The 21,291-nt window shown below is 43.7% G+C and overlaps 1 protein-coding gene and 1 pseudogene across 3 annotated transcripts in view; one reads left to right on the forward strand and one right to left on the reverse strand.

Annotated features, from left to right (window-relative positions):
• The window catches only part of COG2 (component of oligomeric golgi complex 2), a 53,771-nt gene extending 39,573 nt beyond the window's left edge, over nt 1–14,198 (reverse strand). Inside the window, exon 1 of one of the 3 annotated variants that reach the window (XM_044239384.1) lies at nt 14,007–14,198. In XM_044239384.1, coding sequence (XP_044095319.1) covers nt 14,007–14,078 — 72 coding nt within the window. In that variant the 5' untranslated portion in view covers nt 14,079–14,198. Of the gene's footprint in view, nt 1–10,410; nt 10,479–13,761; nt 13,778–14,006 lie in introns of those variants that run through there. The other 2 variants (XM_044239386.1, XM_044239385.1) reach the window with 2 other exon arrangements.
• LOC122900611 lies at nt 7,960–8,590 on the forward strand (annotated as a pseudogene).
• Nucleotides 14,199–21,291: the final 7,093 nt, after the last annotated feature.

Below are 21,291 nucleotides of genomic sequence, written 5' to 3' on the forward strand. Positions count from 1 at the left end.
ATGGTAAAATAAGAAAAAGAAAAAGAAAAAATAAAAGAAGAAAAGTGCTGGCAAGAAGGCGGAGAAGCTGGAACCCTCCTGTATTGCCAGTGAGAATGTAAAATAGTGTGGCTAAGGCAGCAAACAGCTCGGTAGCTCCTCAAGAAGTTACACGTACAATTACCCAGCAATTCTACGTCCAGGGGTATGACACTGACAGAACCGACAACAGATGTTCCTGCCACAACCTGTACATGCATGTACACAGCAGTGCTGCTGGTAACAGCCAAGAGTATATACCCAACGTCCATCAACTGATGAATGGATACATAAAATGTGGAAGAGCCTCTTACACAACCATAAAAAGGAATAAACTGTTACATGGAGTGAAGTCTGAAAACATTCTACTCAGGTTAAAGGAAGCCAGACACAAAAGGTCACATGTTATACGATTCCACTAATATGAGATGTTCCAGAAGAGGCAAATCCATAAAAACAGAAAGTAGATTCATGATTGCTAGGGAATAAGGGGAGGGGAGAATTAGAACTAAGAGGTTTATTTTTCGGGTGATGGAAGCATTCTGGAATTAGACAGTAGTGACGTATGTACCACACACACAGTAAATATACTAAAAACCAGAGAAGAGTACACTTTAAAATGACAACTATTATGCTTTGTGAATTATATTTTGATGAAAAATGAAACAACTTAAATATCAACAAGTTAAATGCTAGGATACATTTAAAAAAATCTAAAGTAACAGTAATCACAGGAACAGTGGAGTAGCTACATGAATTTCAGACAAAGCAGATTTCAGAGAAGGAAAATTATCAGGCATAAAGAGCAGCATTACATAAGGATAAAGAAATTGACTGACCAAGAAGACACAATTATCCTTTAACGTATGTGTGCCTGATCAACACAGGTGAGACACAACCTAACAGAACTGCAGGGAGAAATAAACAATCCATTATCACAGCTTGTGACTTCAACACTTCTCCATCAGTAATGGGCCGATCCAACAGCAGGGCAACAAGGATCTGACAAATCCGGACATTCAGTGCAGACATGGCGCACTCAACACCACCATCAATTACCATACAACAGACGTCCACAGACAACTTCGCCAAGTAATAGTGCAACACACATTCTTCTTAAGCTCATATGGAACACTCATCAAGACAGAATAATTCTGGGCCACAAAACTCAACAAATTTTTAAAACTAAAAATACCAAGTATGTTCTCAGACCACAATGGAATTAAATATCAGTAACAGAAAGATAGCTGAAGAAGTCCAAAATACATGGAGATTAAATGACACACTTCTAAATGACAGGAGACAAGTCTCAACAAAATACAATGTAGCAAAACGTGTGGGATGCTGCTTAAAGGGAAAATATAGTATTGAATGCAAATATTAGAAAAAAAGATTAAAGTCAATAATCTAAGCTTCCATTTTAGGAAACAACAACAAAAATCAAATCTAAAGTAAGGAGGGGTGCCTGGGTGGTTCAGTTGGTTAAGCATCTGCCTTTGGCTCAGGACATGGTCCCAGGGTCATCAGGCTTCCTGCTCAGGGAGGCTGCTTCTCCCTCTCGCACTCCTCCTGCCTGTATTCCCTCTCTCACTGACTCTCTCTGTGTCAAATAAAATCTTAAAAAAAAAAAAATCTAAAAGAAGTAGAAAAAAACAAAAATTAGAGCAGAAATCAATGTAATTAAAACCAGGAATTTTTTTTTTAAATCAATAAACCCCAAGTCTGTTTCTTTGAAAACATCAATAAAACAGATAAACCCTTAGCCAGGCAAACAAAGAAAAAAAGGTAGAAGACATAAATTACTAATATCAGATGAAAGAAGGGAGGGCTACTGCTAATAATCCCAATCACTGTAAATTCAACCAAACATTTATGGAAGAAATACTACGTGATTCTCTACAATCTCTTCCAGAAAGTAAGACTAGAAGGAATATTTCCTAAATCATTCTAGGAGATCATCATTACCCTGACACCAAAACCAATACTGCAAGAAAAGAAACTACAAACTAGTATCTCTCATGAACACAGACACAAAAATCTCCAACAAAAATTAGCAAATAAAAGCAAACAGTATATTAAAAAATTATACACTAGGATCATGTAGGATTTATTCCAGGTATGCAAGTCTGGTTCAACATTAGAAAATGAATGTGATCCATCACATCAACAGGAAAAAAATCACATGATCATATCAACGAAGAGAGGAAAAAAACATTTTAACAAAATCCACACCTCTTCATTATTAACCCTCAGGAAACTAGGAATAGGAGGACTTCCTCAACTTGATAAAGAATGTCTCAAAAAATCCACAGCTAACATGATATTAATACTGAGAAAATAGAAGACAGGGAATCAAGGCAAGGATGTCCCTCCTCCTACTACTTACTATTCAATACTATACTGGAAGACCAAACTAATGAAATAAGGTAAGAAAAGGAAACAAAAGGTATACAACCTGGGAAAGAATAAAACTTTGTTCACAGATGACATGACTGTCTACAGAAAATACAAAGACTTCACACCCCACACCCACACCCTCCTGAAACTAGTCAAGTGATTATAGCAAGACTGCACGATACACAGTTAAAATACAAAAGTCAATTGCTTTCCAATGATGTATCAAAGGACCAGTATTCAAAATTTATAAAGAATTTATCAAACTCAACATCCAAAAAACAAAAAAATCCAGTCAAGAAATGGACAGAAGACATGAACAGACCAGAGAAGACATCCAAATGGCCAACAGACACATGAAAAAGGGCTCCACATCACTCAGCATCAGGGAAATACAAATCAAAACCACAATGAGATACCACCTTACATCAGTCAGAATGGCTAAAATTAACAAGTCAGGAAATGACAGATGTTGGCGAGGATGCGGAGAAAGGGGAATCCTCCCACACTGTTGGTGGGAATGCAAGCTGGTGTAGCCACTCTGGAAAACAGTACAGAGGCTCCTCAAAAACTTAAAAATGTAACAACCTAACAACTTAGCAATTGCACTATTAGATGTTTATCCAAAGTACACAAATATAGTGATTTGAAGGGGCAAAAGCACCCCAATGTTTATAGTCAAACTATGGAAAGAGCCCAGATGTCCATCAACAGATGAATGGATAAAGAAGATGTGTGTAGGGTGGGTGGGAGGTTGGGGTACCAGGTGGTGGGTATTATAGAGGGCACAGCTTGCATGGAGCACTGGTTGTGGTGAAAAAAATAATGAATACTGTTTTTCTGAAAATAAATAAATTGGAAAAAAAATTCAAAAAAAAAAAAAAAAGAAAATGTGTGTATACACACACGCACACGCACACATTACTCAGCCATCAAAAAGAACAAAATCTTGCCATTTGCAAGGACATGGATGGAACTAGAGGAAGAAAGACAAATACTATATAATTTCAGTCACATGTGGAACTTAAGAAACAGATGAATATAGGGGAAGGGAAGGAAAAATAGAAACGGAGGCAAATCACAAGAGACTCTTAACTACAGGAAACAAACAGGGTTACTGGAAGAGAGGGGAAGGTTGGGGTAACTGGGTGAGGGGTATTAAGGAGGGCACTTGTTGGGATGAGCTCTGGGTGTTGTATGCAACCAATGAATCACAAAATTCTAACCATGAAACTAAAAGTACACAATATGTTAACGAAATTGAATTTAAATAAAAAAAAATTTAAAAAGTCAATTGCTTTCGTATATGCCAGCAATGTACAAGTGGAATTTGAAGTTAAAAACACAAGACCATTTATATTAGCAGACAAAAAAAAATTAATAGTTAGGTGCAAATCTAACGAAATATGCACAAGATCTATGTGAGAAAAAGTATAAAATTCTGATGAAAGATAACAAGCAAGGTAAGATGTGAAGTGGAAAGAAAGTCCATAATCTTGGGTAAGAACACTCAATACTGTTAAGAGGTCAGTTCTTTCCAAACTGATGGACAGACTCAATGCAATCCCAATCAAAATGCCAGGAAGTTATTTTGTGGATACCAACATACTGACTCTAAAATTTGGATGGAAAACTGGAAAACCAAGAGTCCCAGAGTAGTCAACAAAATATTAAAGGGGGGAAAAAAAAAGGAAATTGAGGATTGCCACCACTCAATCTCAAGACTTACTATTAAAGCTATAGTGATTAAGACAGAAGGTGGTTGGCAAAATAGACAGGTGCTTGGAACAGAGTGGAGAGCCCAGAAAAACATCCACACACACAGGCAAAGGCAACTCAATGACAAGGACAGTCTTCAACAAATGGAACTGAACAATGGGACATAGATAAGAAAAAACAAACAAATGAAAAGAATAAAAACAAACTTTTCACACCTTTCACAAAACCTAAATGTAAAATGCAAAACTTCTTAAAGATGACATAAGAAAAAATGTAGGCATCCTTGAATTTGGCAATGACTTTTCAGATATAAAACCAAAAGCATGACCTACGAAAGAAAAAATTGATGAGAAGGACTTTGTTAAAATTAAACTTCTCTGTAAAAGACACTGTTAAGAGAATGAAAAGACCAGTCACAGAGTAGAGAAAATATCTGCAAAACACATCCATGGTAAAGGACTTTAAACCAAAAATATAATATAAAGATGTCTTAGTAGCAATAAGAAATCAAACCTAATTTAAAAATGTGAAAAGAGCGGTGGCTGGGAGGTCAGTTGGTTAAGCATCTGCCTTTGCCTCAGGTCCTGAACCCCACACTGGGCCTGCTTTTCCCTCTCCCACTGCCTGCTGCTACCTCTCCGTGTGCTTGTGCTGTTAATAAATGAATAGAATCTTAAAAAGGATCTGAAAAGATGCTCAACTTTGTATGTCATTAGGAAAATGCAAATTTAAACAAGGTACTATTACATATCACATAGAATATAAAAAATCCAAAGCACTAGTAATACCAAATGCTAGCAAGGATGTGGGACAACCGAACTCTCATTCACTGTTTGGTCAGAATGCAAAATGGGAGACACTGTGTAAGACAGCTTGGCAGTTTCTCAAAGAACCAAACACACTCTCACCATAAGACCAGTAACTGTGCTCCTTCGTATTTACCCAAAAGAGCTTAAAACTAGTGTCCACACAAAAACCTGCACACGGATGTTTACAGCAGCTTTATTCTCTGAAGTGCCAAAACTTGGAAGCAATCCAAATCTCCTTCAGTAGGTGAACAGGTACACTGTGCAACACCCACACAATGGATTATTTGGCAATTAAAAAGATGAATTATTAAGCCACAAGACTTGGAGGAACCTTAAATGCGTATTGCTAAGTGAAAGACCAGTCTGAAAGGCTAACTACTATATGATTCCAACTCTATGGCATTCTGGAAAAGGTAAAAATTAACCAACATTTTTATTTTTTATTTATTTTTTAGGTCATCTCTATAGCCATTGCGGTGGCTGGAACTCACAACCCCGAGATCAAGAGTCAGATGCCCCAGCGACTGAGCCAGCCAGGTGCCTCTGAAAAGATAAAACTCTAAACAGTAAAAAAGATCCCGGGCTGCAGGGGTGAGGGAGGAGGGTGCAGACAGAGGAGAAAAAACAAACAGATGAGGTACAGGGGTTTTCAAGGCAATGAAACTAGGCTGTAAGATACCAACAGTAAGTAAATAACATTATACATTTGTCAAAACCCACAGAACTATAGAAAGAGGAGTGAACACTAATATAAAAACCATGGACTTTAGTTAATACTGTATCAATGCTGGTTCATCAGTTGTAACACATGTACTACAACAATGCAAGATATTAATAATAGGAGATATTGAAATTAGAAGAAAAATAGCTTCTCTTTGTACTCGGGGTTACTTCCTATCTGAACCCAGGTAAAGTACAAATCCCCCAAAGGGCCAGAAGTTGGGAGATCACAAGAGGTGTTGGAACACAGGAAAAGAAATGAGCAAACCAGACAAGCTGCAGACAATTAAGAACGATTAACCATTAGAGAAGCAGTGACATCACTCAAAATTAAAACCAAGTAGAATTTAAAAGTTTAGCTACTTTACTAACTAGCTGCAATCAGGGATGGCAAACAAAGACTAATTCAAAGTAACCTGGGAATTAATCATTTAAAACTTACCAAAAATCCAAAATTAGTAGCTTTAATGCTATGAAAATTACATGGAATTTGGAAAGATTGAAATTCTCTAAGCTGCCAGGAGGTAAAACAAACACTCCTTCCCAGATACATGGACTTATAAAATCACTATGTACTATCTCCACGAGAAGCAGAATCCCCCAGAACAGTTACTTTGAATGATGAGAAGTACTAAGAGGGCACATGAAATTTATAACCTCTGCCCTGAAACATGTCCCATTTCATCGAGACAAAAAACCAAAATAGTTAAGCACTAATCTGCACACTACATAGGGGTTGAAAGACATAGAAAGCTTGTGTGAGCTCACCTATGTGTGTGCTTCCAACCATTCTTGAAAACAATGGACAACAGAGATGAATAAATGCCCCTGTATATCCCATAAATATTCCTTAAATATTTATCATGCAACTCCGGCTCTGCTCTAAGATCTGGGGACATAGTCATGAAAAGAAAAGAAAAGGTCTCTGCTTTTAAGGAGCATATATTCTAATGCAAAAATGAGAAAATAAACATGTAAACAAACAAACATGATATTAATGAACAGTGATCAAATAGTGATTAATGAATAGTGATCACAGCAAAAAGAAAACGGGACACCGTAAAGGTTTGAGTGACAAATGGGATGTACTTTAACTTGGATGAACCAGGAAATACACTTGCAGAACAATGAGTTGAGATCCAAATGACACAAAGGAGCTAGCCACAGGAAGTGTGGGAAGAGTGTTCCCGTCCAAGGTATCAGCATGTGTACAAAAATGTCCTTGGAGCTCTTCCCTCCAGCCCCTGCTCTCAAATCTCTGACCCAGCTAAGTGGGGACATAATCTAGGACTTGTGTCTCCCAAAACTCATTCTAAATCTTTGTTCGGTGACTAAATTTTTCAAGTTTGAGAAATTAAAAACATATGCTAATAAGATCTTCCCACCATCTATAGAGAGATCATCTTAAAAGCATCATGAAATAGTAACACTGAAATTCTAAGGAACTTCTGTTCTAACATTTTAATCAATTTTATATCAAACTCTTTTGTTGAATTTATATACCTGTTTGACATATTTATGAAGAGACAAAAAAAAACCCCCTACATTCCGTAAATGTATTCATCCATCTAACAAATATTTGAATACCTAATTACACTCTGTTCCAGCTGATTTCTTCTCTTTATCTCTTTTTTCCCCTCAATTTAACACCAATCATAATCTATGTAGGCTTTTAGTTCGCTTTTCAAACTTAATTTCTTGAGCTATTTAAAGGAATTAGTGCTAGAGTTCTCAACATTGGTCACACATTAGAATCACTTAAGAAACTTTTTTTTTTTTTTAAAGATTTTATTTATTTATTTGACACACAGAGAGAGATCACAAGTAGGCAGAGAGGGAGGGAATCATGCTCCCTGCTGAGCACAGAGTCCCATGCAGGGCTAGATCCCAGGACCCTGTGACCATGACCTGAGCTGAAGGCAGAAGCTTAACCCTCTGAGCCACTAAGGCACCCCCTCACCTGAGGAACTTAAAAACAAAAAGCCCAAAGGGCACCTGGCTGGTTCAATCACTGGAACGTGTAGTCTTGATCTCAGGGTTGTGAGTTCAAGTCCCATGTTGGGTATAGAGATTACTTAAAAAAAAAAAAAAGAAAAAGCCCAAGCCCCAGTTTGTGATTAATTTGTTTAAATGTCTAAAGAAATTTGATGCTAAATGTTGTAAGACTAGTTAAATAACAAAAAGATATATTTACATAATACTTCTTGCTCTCAAATTCTGAACAAAGAATTTACTAATAATCAATAACTTAGTAGGCCAACATTTTATTTAAATGATAAGTTTTATGATAGTACAAAGAGTGAATTAGAAAATCAAAAGCAAGGAGAAATGGGCATGGTGCGAACATGGGGAAGCAAGAGAAAGCAAGAAAGTATGTGACCATGATGTGAATGCTTAGCTCCGAGATCCTTCTCTGAGAGAAGGACAGATTAAAACCTAAAAAGAAAAGAAAGATCCCGTGCACTCAAGGAAAGAGAAGTCCCCCAACATCCCTCCTGCTTTTTCCAGTATAAACACACAGCTGGGCTGCCTTACCACTTCCTGGTTGGTACCGATTTTATCAACTTTTCTATTTAAGCCAAACTTGACCGAGTACAGTCAATGATGGATGGGCTGTGTGCCAAGTGTACCAGTTGTACAACTGACTGTGTAATGGCTGAAACTGAGAAACCAGGGTGAAAGTATCAAGTGGCTCTAAGGATTGCCAAAGAGCCAAGATTCAAACGATTACCACGTACACACATGACAAACTACACAGATGACTGCTCAGTACGGAAGTAATTCAGAGTGTTACACTGTGGCATCAGCTGACCCAGACCCAGAAGATTGCTGGCGTTCCCATCATGGACACTTCTAACCGTAGGGACGACACTGAGCGAATGCCAGATGATGACAGAGCCCCTCGCTCCTATTTCTTTTCTTTTTTTTTTTTTTTTAATATTTTATTTATTTATTTGACAGACAGAGATCACAAGTAGGCAGAGAGGCAGGAAGAGAGAGAGGAGGAAGCAGGCTCCCTGCTGAGCAGAGAGCCCGATGCGGGGCTTGATCCCAGAACCCTGGGATCATGACCTGAGCCGAAGGCAGAGGCTTCAACCCACTGAGCCACCCAGGTGCCCCTCGCTCCTATTTCTTAATAGAGTTCCTCAGCCCTCCTTTACCAACTTTTCCTGTTGCCAGTTCATACAAGCAATTCTCCTTACCCATTTCCTCTGTTCTGAGCTATGGCTAAAGACACTCACTTTTTTATGTTTAGAAACTGATTATCTTGTACCATTTTACATTTTATTGCATCATTTTATAAATCAGATGACCGATCACAAAAGAAAAAAAAAAAACGAAAGGAAAGGAAAGATCAAAAGGGAGGACAACAACAACAATAAAACACACTTCTTTTGGGGGCACCTGGGTGGCTCAGTGGGTTAAGCCGCTGCCTTCAGCTCCGGTCATGATCTCAGGGTCCTGGGATCGAGTCCCGCATCGGGCTCTCTGCTCGGCAGGGAGCCTGCTTCCTCCTCTCTCTCTCTCTGCCTGCCTCTCTGCCTACTTGTGATCTCTATCTGTCAAATAAATAAATAAAATCTTAAAAAAACAAAAAACAAAAAACACACTTCTTTTTTGCCAGGAACACTTCTTACCAAGTGCCAATCAGATAAACTTTATCTGATGTTACATCGTCACATCTCCTCGATCATCAGGGAAAGTAGTTCACATAAGAAAACTTCTCTATAAAATGAGTTCCAGGCTTACATTCCATATTTGGCTAATTAGAGTTTTATTACGGTGTCTGTCTTAAACTGATGCGGAAGAGAATGGAATTTTGTCATCAAGACGTGACATCGAACTAAGAACCCACAGGGTAAGCACTCAGCTCCTGTGACACGAAGACGGCTCCTGGGGATGGGGGACCCTGGGCAACAGTGGCTGACCTGCGGGCCTGCGGCTATCTGCTGTCACTCTTCCCTCTTCCTCCTCTGTCAGCTGCTATCTCCAACCGCCGTCAACAAAGTCCACCTCAAACAGCCATCACTTCCCTCTGGTCCCATTTACTGTAGCTAAGCTCCAGGGTAGGCGTCCAGATCACCAGCCCTGTGGGAATTTCTTCTAAGGTAAGAGGTGGTCCTATTGGTGAAATGCAGGCGCCAAGGCATGCGGACATTGTGCCATCTTCTGCGCTATTCTTAATGTTCTGATTGTCCCACTTCCCTCAGTTCCCACCTGTGGCCTCTGGAAAGGAAAATATTACAGTAGGATTTCCAAGGAAGGATTGATGTGTGGGGGGTCAGGAGATCCCGGCCTGTGATTGGCACCAACTAGCTGTGTGGCTTTAAAGGAAGTCATCACACCTCAGGCCTCAGTTTCCTTATCTGCAAGCCAGGAAAATGGACTCAAGTCTTTTCTGAGGAGCCGGCAAAGATCACATAGATAAGCACCACCTCAGTATACTAACAAGCAAACAGAAGGCTGGAGGCAAGTGATTTGCCCCAAGTCAGACAGAAGCAGGCAGAGAGCAGAGCCAAGGATGGGATCCACATCTGCAAGTCAGAGCTAATCAGCCAGCACAGCACAAACAGATCTGAGCAGCTGCTCGTTCTTCCCCTTTTCCATTTTGTCCATCAGAATTGCAGGCTCCCTGTGAACAAGGACACGCAGGACCCGCTTCCTGTCTCAAAATTCCCAGGTCACCCAATTAGAACAGGGAGGAGCCTCAAGGACTTACCCCCCCGCCCCTGCCCCGTGGTTCTTTTACCTGTGGAACATGACGGTACATACAGTCACAGTCCAGAGGGCTCCTGCCTTAACTTTTCAGGGAAAAGGTCATCATGTGCCTACCCGGGGTGCCAACGAAGCCACAGGTTCCGGAGAGGAACTGACGCAGAGAAGTTCGAAGGAGGCAGACTGGCTCAGCGCAGAAACAAACTACTAAGGAAAACTACCCCACAGGGGACTGAGTCTCTTTGAAATACGTTCGAATGTGTGGGAAAATGGTTTTTCAAGAGCCGGTGGACTGACTAGTCACCTGGTACATACAAGATCACATCCGCATTCTGACAAGAGTGGCTTGCCTGCAGTGTAGACCAGGGGCCAGAAAAAGACAAGGAAGGCACAAGGAGACTGGGTGAGAAGCTTCTACCGCGTGATGGCAAGGGTGCACTGCAAAGGTACAAGAAGAGATGGAGAGAAGTATATGGACTCAAGAGGTTTAGGAAGCGAAATCCACAGGACTTGGTGTGACAGACTAGATTTTGGAAAGGTGACAGAGTAGGAGTTGACTTCTGGTTTCCCGACTCCCAGCTAAACGGATGAAGCGTTTACTGAGAGAGGCAGTAGAATAAGAAAGGTGGTTTTCAGCGGAGGAGGTGCTCACGAATTCCGTCTTGAACCTGATGAGTCTGAGGGGCCACAGACACATCCAAGAAGAAAGGTCAGCAAGTCCGATACACAGAACTGGTGCTCAGGAGGCATGTGGGCCAGAGACAGGAATCTGCCTTACCTGCCAATAGGTGGTCATGAAGCTACACGAAAGGTCATCTAGGGAAAGGAGGGAACACGGGGCTGAGCCCATAATCAGCATTCAGTGGCTACCAGGAGCATGACTTTGCACAGGAGACACATCAGAGAGGTAGAAGAAAGACAGGAAGCAATGCAGAGCATTTGGTCTACTGCGATGTCAAGTAAGGAGACAGAGAAAGGTCAGGTGTGCTGATTTACAAACAGCTTTGGTAAGAACTCTTTAGTGGAACCACAGGGCCTGAAGGGTGGAGAGTGAGAAAGTCAAGTCAACCCCTGAGCACTGGCTGCGACGCAGGACAGGGACAGGACAATACCTAGAGGTGGGGCAGTCAAGTGGGAGAGGATCAAACAGGAGCACGTGATGGGAAGGAATGCAGGGGAGAGGATCCTCGCAGGCTCCTGGAAGGGCGGGAGGGCATGGACTCCGAGCCAGAGTGGAGACTGAAACCGAGGAGGAAGGAGAGCCCCTCCCCGTACCAGGTGAGGAGGAGAAGGGGACAAATACAAGAATGGGATCGTGATCAGCAGGATGGAGGAGGTCCCGTGGGATGGCTGCTAATTTTTCTGTACGAGTGGAGATGAAGTCATATGTTGAGATGGAAGAGGAAGGCTACGTGTGATGTCAATAGCACACCCATGTAAATGGTCTAATTTGTCTGTTATGCCACTTTCTCCCCCTACTACCAACACCTTGTGTCCTGCTCATCTATTAGTTGGCTGTCAACCCTAAGGATTTTCGTATTTCTAAGCCAACAAAGTATGATGTTGCCACTGCCTCTGCCCCGGGTGACCCTTCCCCATCTGCCATTCCTGCATTTTGATCACCTACCTCTTTTGCATACCTTTCCCCTCCTATTTCTCATTAGATCTCATAAACATGACTTTTTAAGTAGTCTCCTGCCACCAGTCAGCTCCAACGCAACAGATATGACCATGCAACTTCTTGCTGTAAACCTGACTGCAGCTCTACCGTGAAGACTGCATCATTGTGGACTCCTCAATGTATGCAGTGTCTAAGGTGCAACCCGCAGCCCCACCCCATCTCCCTTTCTACCATCCCAGTCTCATTCCAAAATGTGCCGAACAAGACACCTATGTAGAAATACAACCCTACAGCAAGCTCTCCACTCATTTCTGCCTCAGAACTGTAACTTACAACAAAATGTCTCTCTGACGGAAACACAAATTGCAAATAACCTTTATCTCCAGCTCCCACCTAGAAGGTCAATACCACTTTACACAGAACAGCTGCTCTATGTATTTTCCTTCTATGTATGAAGGGGTCATGTTCATTAACACTACAAATTGTACATTATATTCATAAGTTTTAGAGCCTTGAAAGAACACGGAATTGCTGGCATTCTAGCCACTTTCCCAGTTTGCTCTCTCCCTACCTCTAAGTCCTACTTTAGAACTGCTATTTTGAGATTTCTATTTTCTGAAGCTGCTTTGACCAAAGGTATTCTGTCAGCTCAGCGTGAGAAAGATGGCGGGGCACGGAAGTGTGAGAAAATGCTAGTGTTAGGCCCAAAGGAAGCCTGACGAAGTCCAAAGACAGACAAGCTAAAGAGACTTCCGTTCTTTGAGATTCTTTAAGTCTGTGTGCCTTTTCTTCTTCCAATGACCTCTCTCCTCATCACGTGTCCTTCGTTAACAAAAGGTTTCTGGATCAGAGAATTTACTCTGTGCTCTCCTTCAGACACTCCAATTTACACCTTTTATTACAGTGGTTTAGCATCACCGTTCCTGCAAGAACAAGAGTACAATATACCTTCGTCTAGACACCCCTACATATTAAAAATGATATGGCCATACCGCAGAGGATCCAGACACAAGCACTTTTAAAGCCAGAGTTTGGGAGATGTGATCTGAATGCAAGTATCAAAAAGGAACTAGCTGGTTAACCCCAAAAAGAAGAAAACATATTATGACTTGAAGCCATAAAAAAGTAAAAAATTCAAACTCTTTTCAGAATTTTAGGTACCTACAGAGCCAAAACTTTTTAACACTGAAACCAGCTACTAAATCCCAATCCTTAGAAATTAAACGTATACGTTTTGATATTTTAAGTACAGACCCAGAGGGATACAGAAAAAAACAGATAAAGCTCCTTCTGGCTCTGATTCAAACCTTGGGACATTTTCAAGGCTATGTCTGATGAACCTTTCCTGTCAGTAAAGTCTTTTCAGTTTAAATTTCTATTCTGTAAGTTTATGTCCTACAGTTATCTGCTGCCAGCTTCAAGCTGACCTCAACAAAGAGAAGTAGGGCAACTTTAGAAAAGGAGCTTGGTATGCTTTGTAGTACTGGACCAGAATCAGTAAGGAGAATACAGTCTTTCAGATTTCTCATTCCGGGAGCTTTAGACGAAAGTCAGGCAAAACCTTAGGCTAAGTGCCTTTTTGACCTGATTCCTGGTAAGTACGTGCGTTCAGAGATGTGTTCACGCACAGTCGCTGAGCTTCTAGGCTCAAGGCACTGGGAGGCTTCTGTCAGGCCGGGGGAGCGGCGGTCTGACTGTGCTGCACGGTACCAGAGGTAGGTCCTACAGGTCCGGGGCTTTTACCTTTAGCTCAAAACCACTTACCCTGAACTTTCAGGCCTTTTCATTCAATTTGCACGATTTCACAGGAGTGCTTTCTCCAGACTGCACCTACCCAACCCGAGGCCAAGAGACTCACTGCGAAGTGCAGCGAGGTCCCCGCCGAGGACCCGTCCGGGGCGGGCACGGCCCAGGAAGCCTGCAGAAGAAGCCCGAGGAGAGGCCCGGGAGGGCCAAGGAGGGCAGGCCACCCACGGCCCGGCTCCGGGGAGCCGAGCCCAGGTGCGCACCTTCATGAACTCGTCCTTGTCGAAGCAGAGCGTGTCCGGCCCCTTGGGCAGGTTCATCCTACTTCTCTCCATCCCGCCGGCCGCCGCCTCTCAGCGCCGACACTCGAGCGAGGAGAAAAGGTAGGAGTCTGCGCTCCCGGACGCGTCGGGTTGCAGCCACGGCGTTTCCACCTCACAGAAGGCACCGCTTCCGCCAACATGGCTGCGACCGCGCCCCGGCCAATGAACGAGGACGCCGCGGGCCCGCCTTCGCCTGCCGCCGCCAAGAGAAGCGCGCGGACCGCCGCTGCCGAGCCAGCAGGTGATGCTGCCCCCGTGCGGCGGAGGGCGGCACTACAACCTCGCGTACGTTTCTGCGGGGCAGTCCCGCTGCTGGCGACGCCTGGTGAGCTGGCGAGGGGAGGGCGGGGAGGGTCAGGGGCGCTCCCTCCCCACCTCACCGTTTCCCTCGGAAAATCGGCCTGCGAGCCTCTTCCAGGATCTTCTCCCGAGATTGTCCCGCGGGAAGCATAGCCGTGGCGGGATGCTGGCCCTTTACTTCTGCGGCCGGTCGTCCAGAGCCGCCGCTGCAGCCTCCTGGGCGCGGAGGCCTCCGTGGGAGCCCGGCTTCCGCCCTTAGCCCCGTCGCCCACCCGCGAGCGTGGCTTCTCCCCCGCCGAGCTTGGCTCCAACGATCTGTAGGGAGGAAGGTGGTCAGCTGGCAGCCTCGGGTCGTCTGGGCAGCTCCCGGCTCCACTTCGGCTCAGCTGCCGGGCGGCCACAAGTTTGGGTCCTCAGAGCTCTTAAAGAATCACCTCGTTACCGGCCGACAAAACACAGCCGACGAGTAGATGTGCGAGCATGTTTATGTCTAGTCCGCGCTAGAATGGGCGGAATTGTGTGTTTGTGGCCAGCGCTGGTTCGATCGCCACACCTGCCCCCGATTTCCGCGACCCCCTCCTCCTCCTGCCATCCACCCCACATTTATTTTGAGATTTTTCTTTCCTCTTCCCTTGCTCCTTCTCCCACTGTCCTCCCCTTTAGTGGGAATGCCCTGGTCAAATGGTGATTCATTTCTCTTTTTTTTCTCCGTGAGACTCTGACAGCTCAAACCACAGATCTCACCCGCGTCCATCACCCTGCAGCTTTGCTGTAATAGCCCAGGCCTGGGCGGCCCCTCCCAATGCTGTGATCTCCCAGAGATAGCACAAGCAGTCCTTAGAAAGGGATGGGACACAGCAAGACAAGGGCTTACAGTGAGTCTTGCATTCGAGTCACTCCAAACGGGAAACTGGTCTCTTTTTTTTAAAACGTGAGTACAGAATCTGAAACAATACATTCCCTAGCAGTGGGCCTGGCAAGGCCTTGTTGAGGAAAACGTTCCCAGTCAATACCCAGAGACTATGAGAAGTAGGATGAGAGCTGGAATCTTATCTGGAGAATCAGAATAAATTGCCAGGGGAGCAACTATGAGAGTGCATTCTATGCCCTGTTGTGGTCATTTGGATATAGGGAATGAAAGCCTCGTTATTTGGTCTTTGTTTGTTTATTCTTATTATGAAAATTCTCAAACATACACCAAAGTGTAGAGCAGAAGGATCCCGGCCCTTCCAAGTACTTATCACTCTGCTTCCCAAAGTGTTTCATAGGCCCTCCTCCTCCTACTGCCCCCGAAGTGCCTGTATTTTTGTTTTTTGGGAGGGGGGAGGTCTGGAATATATTTTAAAGTAAATCCCAAACATCACATCATTCCCTGCTCCCCAAATACCTTGGTTTACACATCAAAGAAGGAGGAGGAAAGGGTGGAGGAGGGGAAGACTGAGAAGGAGGAGGGATGAAGGAGAGAGATTTCTGCACAGGCCCACAGTGCCAGAATCAATAGGTCTAATAAGCTATTCCGATTGGCTCTGAGAGGCATGACTTTTAGCCCAGGGCCACAGTGCTAACAAGCGACAAGGGCAAATTCAGGCAGCGCAAACAGCAAGGCCCACACTCATCACCAAGGCACCGAGAGAGGGGGCAAGGGTGCCAGACGGATGGAACAAAGTTATCTGGGAACCCCGCCTGCCCTAGGAGTCCAGATGAGCAAGTAGCTGATCTGTTTCTTAACCTTCATTGTCATTCCTTTCTGAAATGATTGCCAGCCTTTGGTAAAGACATGAACCTGAGCTTGTGCAGCCTGGGGTACTGATCTTGGAGAGGCTGAAGAGAGTAGGTGCCAACAAAGAATGAAAATCCTGGCTGCCTGTTCTCCTTCCAAGAGTCAGGAGGGAACAGTCAAGACCCCATACAGTGCCCTGCCACTTGGAGCCCCCAGCTGTGGTAGTGGCGTGGCCTACCAAAGCCAGGAGCAACAGGCAAGACCCCAGACCCCAAATGCTAATGGAACACCCTGGGGAGGATGAAAGAAAGGCAGAGAGTCAGCAGAAACCTTCCCAAAGGACATTGCCCTCAGTTTCACCTGGGAGCTGACATTCAGCTGGTACACACCCCTTCAGCCATGCAAAGTTTGGTGACTAGCCTCTGGCCAGAGCCTGCTGTGTGTCTCCCTACCCTGAACCCTTCCCAAGATCCCTACCATGGCCTTGGGATCCAGGCACTGGGAGTGTAACACTTGAATCTGCAGGGGTCCCTGGGCCAGCTTTTGGTTAGTTAGTTGTCCGCGCTGTTAAAGATTTGCCTACTGTTACATGTTTGACTCTCGTCTTTGGTGATGGTACCTATTTCATAGGAAATAGGAGCTGGAATCCAGGAAACAGGCTGGAAGATGAAATTAAAAAGTGGATACAAAGCTTCTAATCAGAGCCAGACATAATCAGTGATCAACTATATCCCAGTCTCTCCCCTATTCTCTGATCTATAATTTCCTTAATGAGGAATGAGACTTTAAGTTGACTTTTTTTTAATCTTCAAGTCTCTCTCTCTCTATTCCCTAACTTACCTCTCTTGCCTTCATTTCATCCTAGCGCTTGTGCCCACACTTCTTTTCTAAGTAAATATTAACCCACTTTGACTCTGAATCTCTGGAAAATTCTCAGTTCCCTATTTTTGCTGGCACTGTGACAGGTCCTCATTTCTCCTTCCCACTCCTCTCTATTTATAGTTTTCACATTTTTTTGGCAGGTTGGCTACAGAACACTCAAAAATTGCAAAGAGAAATATTGTGTTCTGGAAATTCATCCGAGCATTTTTCCCAATATCGTCCTTATGCTCTTCTGATCCTCTCTTGAACTGTTGGACGAAAGCAGCTGATGCTTCCACCAGCAACCAGAGTCATCCTGTCCACTACTGTGGGAACAGAGGGTTTCCATTTGGAACTGCAGACTGTGGGAACAGAGGGTTTCCATTTGGAACTGCAGACTGAGCCTAAAATCTGGTGGCCCTTTGGTGCCAGGTTAGCAGGTATGGGGCGGGTGGGACATGGAGGACAAGCATCATGGTAGATGTCTCCATTCGACCTCCATTCCTCATTGTGAGGAAAGCTCACAATGAGCCAACAGGGCCATTTCAGCATCTTCTTTCCTTATACCCTGTTTCATTCCAGAGTGGGTTTGAGATCATTTAGTTTGATTCTTAAATATTTCCCCTTCCAACCGGAAACAGACTCATCCTAGGAGCTCCCAAATTCTGCCTCATCTTCCTAATCAGTTAGTACCCCAAATTGGGTATGATAGTGCCAGAACATTCTTCCATGTGTATTTTATAACAGACTAGTATTTTATTAGTTTTTTTCAAACTAATAAGAATGATAAGGGTAACTTTTTTTTTAAAGACTTTATTTATTTATTTGACAGAGAGGTAGAGAGAGCACAAGTAGGCAGAGAGAGAGGGAGAAGCAGGCTTTCCACTGAGCAGAGAGCCTGATGCAGAGCTCGATCCCAGGACCCTGGGATCATGACCTGAGCCGAAGGCAGCTGCTTAACCGACTGAACCACCCAGCCAGCCCCAGCTTTTTTTTTTTTTTTTTTAAAAGCATAGGCAAAATCATGAAAGACATTGAAATGAACGTAAAAGATTATAGTGTCTTCCAAGGGAAGACAGGTGTTGTCTCATGTACCCTTCTGGGCTAACCAGTTCTATGGGATATTCTGTGCCTTTCTTGTCTTTGAGCTATTTTGCAACTCTATAGATTGTACATAATTGATATGGATGCAGATGATTTTGTCTAGTGATATGTAAATGGTTTTGTCCACTGGAAGTACAGTTGACCCCCTTTCCTTTGGTAGAAGGCAGTTTTGCATCCATTTGCATTCTATTTGCATATCTATTTGCACCTATCAAAGCAAATTCGTTTAAGTATTACTGATTGTATATGTGTCTGCCTTGAGATTCTTTTATTTTAAATTTTTTTTCCAATTTATTTATTTTCAGAAAAACAGTATTCATTATTTTTTCACCACACCCAGTGCTCCATGCAATCTGTGCCCTCTATAATACCCACCACCTGGTACCCCAACCTCCCACCCCCCCGCCACTTCAAACCCCTCAGATTGTTTTTCAGAGTCCATAGTCTCTCATGGTTCACCTCCCCTTCCAATTTACCCAAATTCCCTTCTCCTCTCTAACGCACCTTATCCTCCATGCTATTGGTTATGCTCCACAAATAAGTGAAACCATATGATAATTGACTCTCTCTGCTTGACTTATTTCATTCAGCATAATCTCTTCCAGTTCCATCCATGTTGCTACAAAAGTTGGGTATTCATCCTTTCTTATGGAGGCATAATACTCCATAGTGTATATGGACCACATCTTCCTTATCCATTCATCCGTTGAAGGGCATCTTGGTTCTTTCCATAGTTTGGCGACCGTGGCCATTGCTGCTATAAACATTGGGGTACAGATGGCCCTTCTTTTCACGACATCTGTGTCTTTGGGGTAAATACCCAGGAGTGCAATTGCAGGGTCATAGGGAAGCTCTATTTTTAATTTCTTGAGGAATCTCCACACTGTTCTCCAAAGAGGCTGCACCAACCTGCATTCCGAGGCTGCACCAACCTGCCTTGAGATTCTTGCTTGAAGTGGTGGTAACGTCTTAGTGGTTCCTGAGCTAATGAATGAATTAAACAAAATCCCTTCAGGCGTTCATCTCATATTTGTAAAATGGTCATTATTTAATCTTTTTGAGAAGATGATACACTAGCAAACCTTGACAAGATTCTGGTAAATGAAAAGTGCAGTGAAATCAAATCGGAACGAATTTTAGAATTACCTTCAGTGTGGCCCACGCTATGCCAGAGGCAGAGAATGAATGAAGCTCAAAGACATGGCTTCTGGCCCCCAGGAGTTACAATAATCTGTGTCAACATTGGCATGCCTGACTTTCCCATCAGTGTTTCCCTGGGGGTCAGTTAACCTTTCTCTTCCAAGCTACCCTCTCTTGTAGTGATATCAACTGTGCCCTTGGTTTCAGCTCCCATTCCCTAGCCAACATCTCTCCCACTGATACACGACCATCTGTTTCTTTCCTACTTACCAGGCCCGTGTAACTAACTACCTACTCGTGCTATTTCACTGTGATGTCCCACCTGTGCCTCAAAACCCAGCATGTTCAAAACTTGATTCATCATCGTTTCTGAAAGAACGGCTTATCCCCCTTTGTTTTGTTTCTTTAGAAATGATTCCACCAATGCCAGCGGCATGCACTAGAAACCAGGAAGCAATCATACAGCTGAGCCAACCTGCTGTACTTTAAAATACTTGACCACAATTCTCCAGTGGATACTCAACCCTGGCTTCAAACTCCCTTGTCTCTCTGGTGAGTTTGCTTTCCCTCTAATGGATGACCGTTTCACACCTTCAAGACTTGCCTCAACAATCCCTACCCCCACCTCTTCTGAACTATGTCCCCTCACTCCCAGCTCCTGTCCTAGGGATGAGGGAGCAGAAGGCAAGCTGAGGACAAAGCAGAAGCTGGCGCCCTACACCCTCCCCCCATGCCATATGTATGACATTCCTCATGCACTCCTGGCTGCCCTAAAGGAAAAACGATGCTTAACTAATAGAGATCCCAGTCCTGCAGGACGGGAGTCTCCTTCCCTTTACAAATGTCCTAGCAACTTACAAGGAAGGAAGACTTTTTCTCATCAATAGCCTAACTCCCGGAGACCCATACCTCAGTTTCTGGAAGCCCTAACATCACCCTCCCCTCCATAAAATTGACGGAGGCTGAGAGGGAGGGAAGTGCAAATAAAACTGAATTTCTTCTAAGCCCAAAGCCCACTGACAAGGATGTGTGATAGGAGGAATGTAACATTTCTCCAAGAAACTCCCAACTGTCTTCATGCTTTCCCTCATTAGAGGCAAAAACAGCCTTGACTTGACAATAACCAGGTCTCCCTTATCCTGAAATTCTTCTTTAGCGTGTGACAGTCCTTCTGGACACCCCCTTTGTCCTCACCTTCCTCAGCTCCCAGTCAACCATGTCTCTCTCTGAGCAGCTCTTTCTGCCACTGGGTCCTGTCCCCGTGTTTTAATAAAACCACCCTTTACACCTAAGGTGTCTCAAGAATCCTTTCTGGTCATCGGCTCCGGACCTCACCCCACCAAACCTCACCTCTGTTCCAAAACTTCATCACTAGTGTCACACTTCAGGAAAATAAAAGCCCCTTGTGCAGGAATTCCCTTATCTTACCACCACCCAATCAAATCTATACCTACATTTGTATCCATTTTTAATTTGTTTTTAGACATTTACTCAACAAATACTTAGTCAGTACCTACACTGCTACACACTGCCCTGAGTGTTTGTAAATCTGTGGCGAATGAGACAGAAAAGTCCCTGGCATCATGGAATTTACCTGGTAATTGGAGAAATGTACAAGAAACACAGAAAACGTTGAAGACAGAGCAGGGTTATTGAGAAGAGCAGATACCCCCAGCTGGGTCCCCTTCCTTGTGCCTGGGATTTGTTCCCTCCAGCCCTCTCCAGGACTCCACTCCCAGTGTCAATATCAAGTTCTTGTTCCAATGGATCCTTCCAGTCAGAAGACAAATGACCTTTTTCTTAAAAACAAAAGGAAAAAACCCAAAACAGAGACTTCCTTTAACCTTCTATTCTCCTATAACAACCTCCATATTTCTCTCCCCACCTCATTCACAACATAGCTTGTAAAACATTTGTCCACACCTGTGGGTGTAGGGTACCATGTCCCCAAGGGTAGTTGAAAAATCTCTATAAAGAATCCTTATGTGCAGATCATTTTAAGGGAGTCCATTTCCAGATCCAAACTCCATGTGTGCTCTGTAGGATAGGTGATATGCCCATTCTTGGGTCTGATATCAGGATACTCCTCTCCTTCCTGGA

Source organism: Neovison vison, chromosome 2 (assembly GCF_020171115.1).
Source record: "Neovison vison isolate M4711 chromosome 2, ASM_NN_V1, whole genome shotgun sequence".
NCBI lineage: Eukaryota > Metazoa > Chordata > Mammalia > Carnivora > Mustelidae > Neogale > Neogale vison.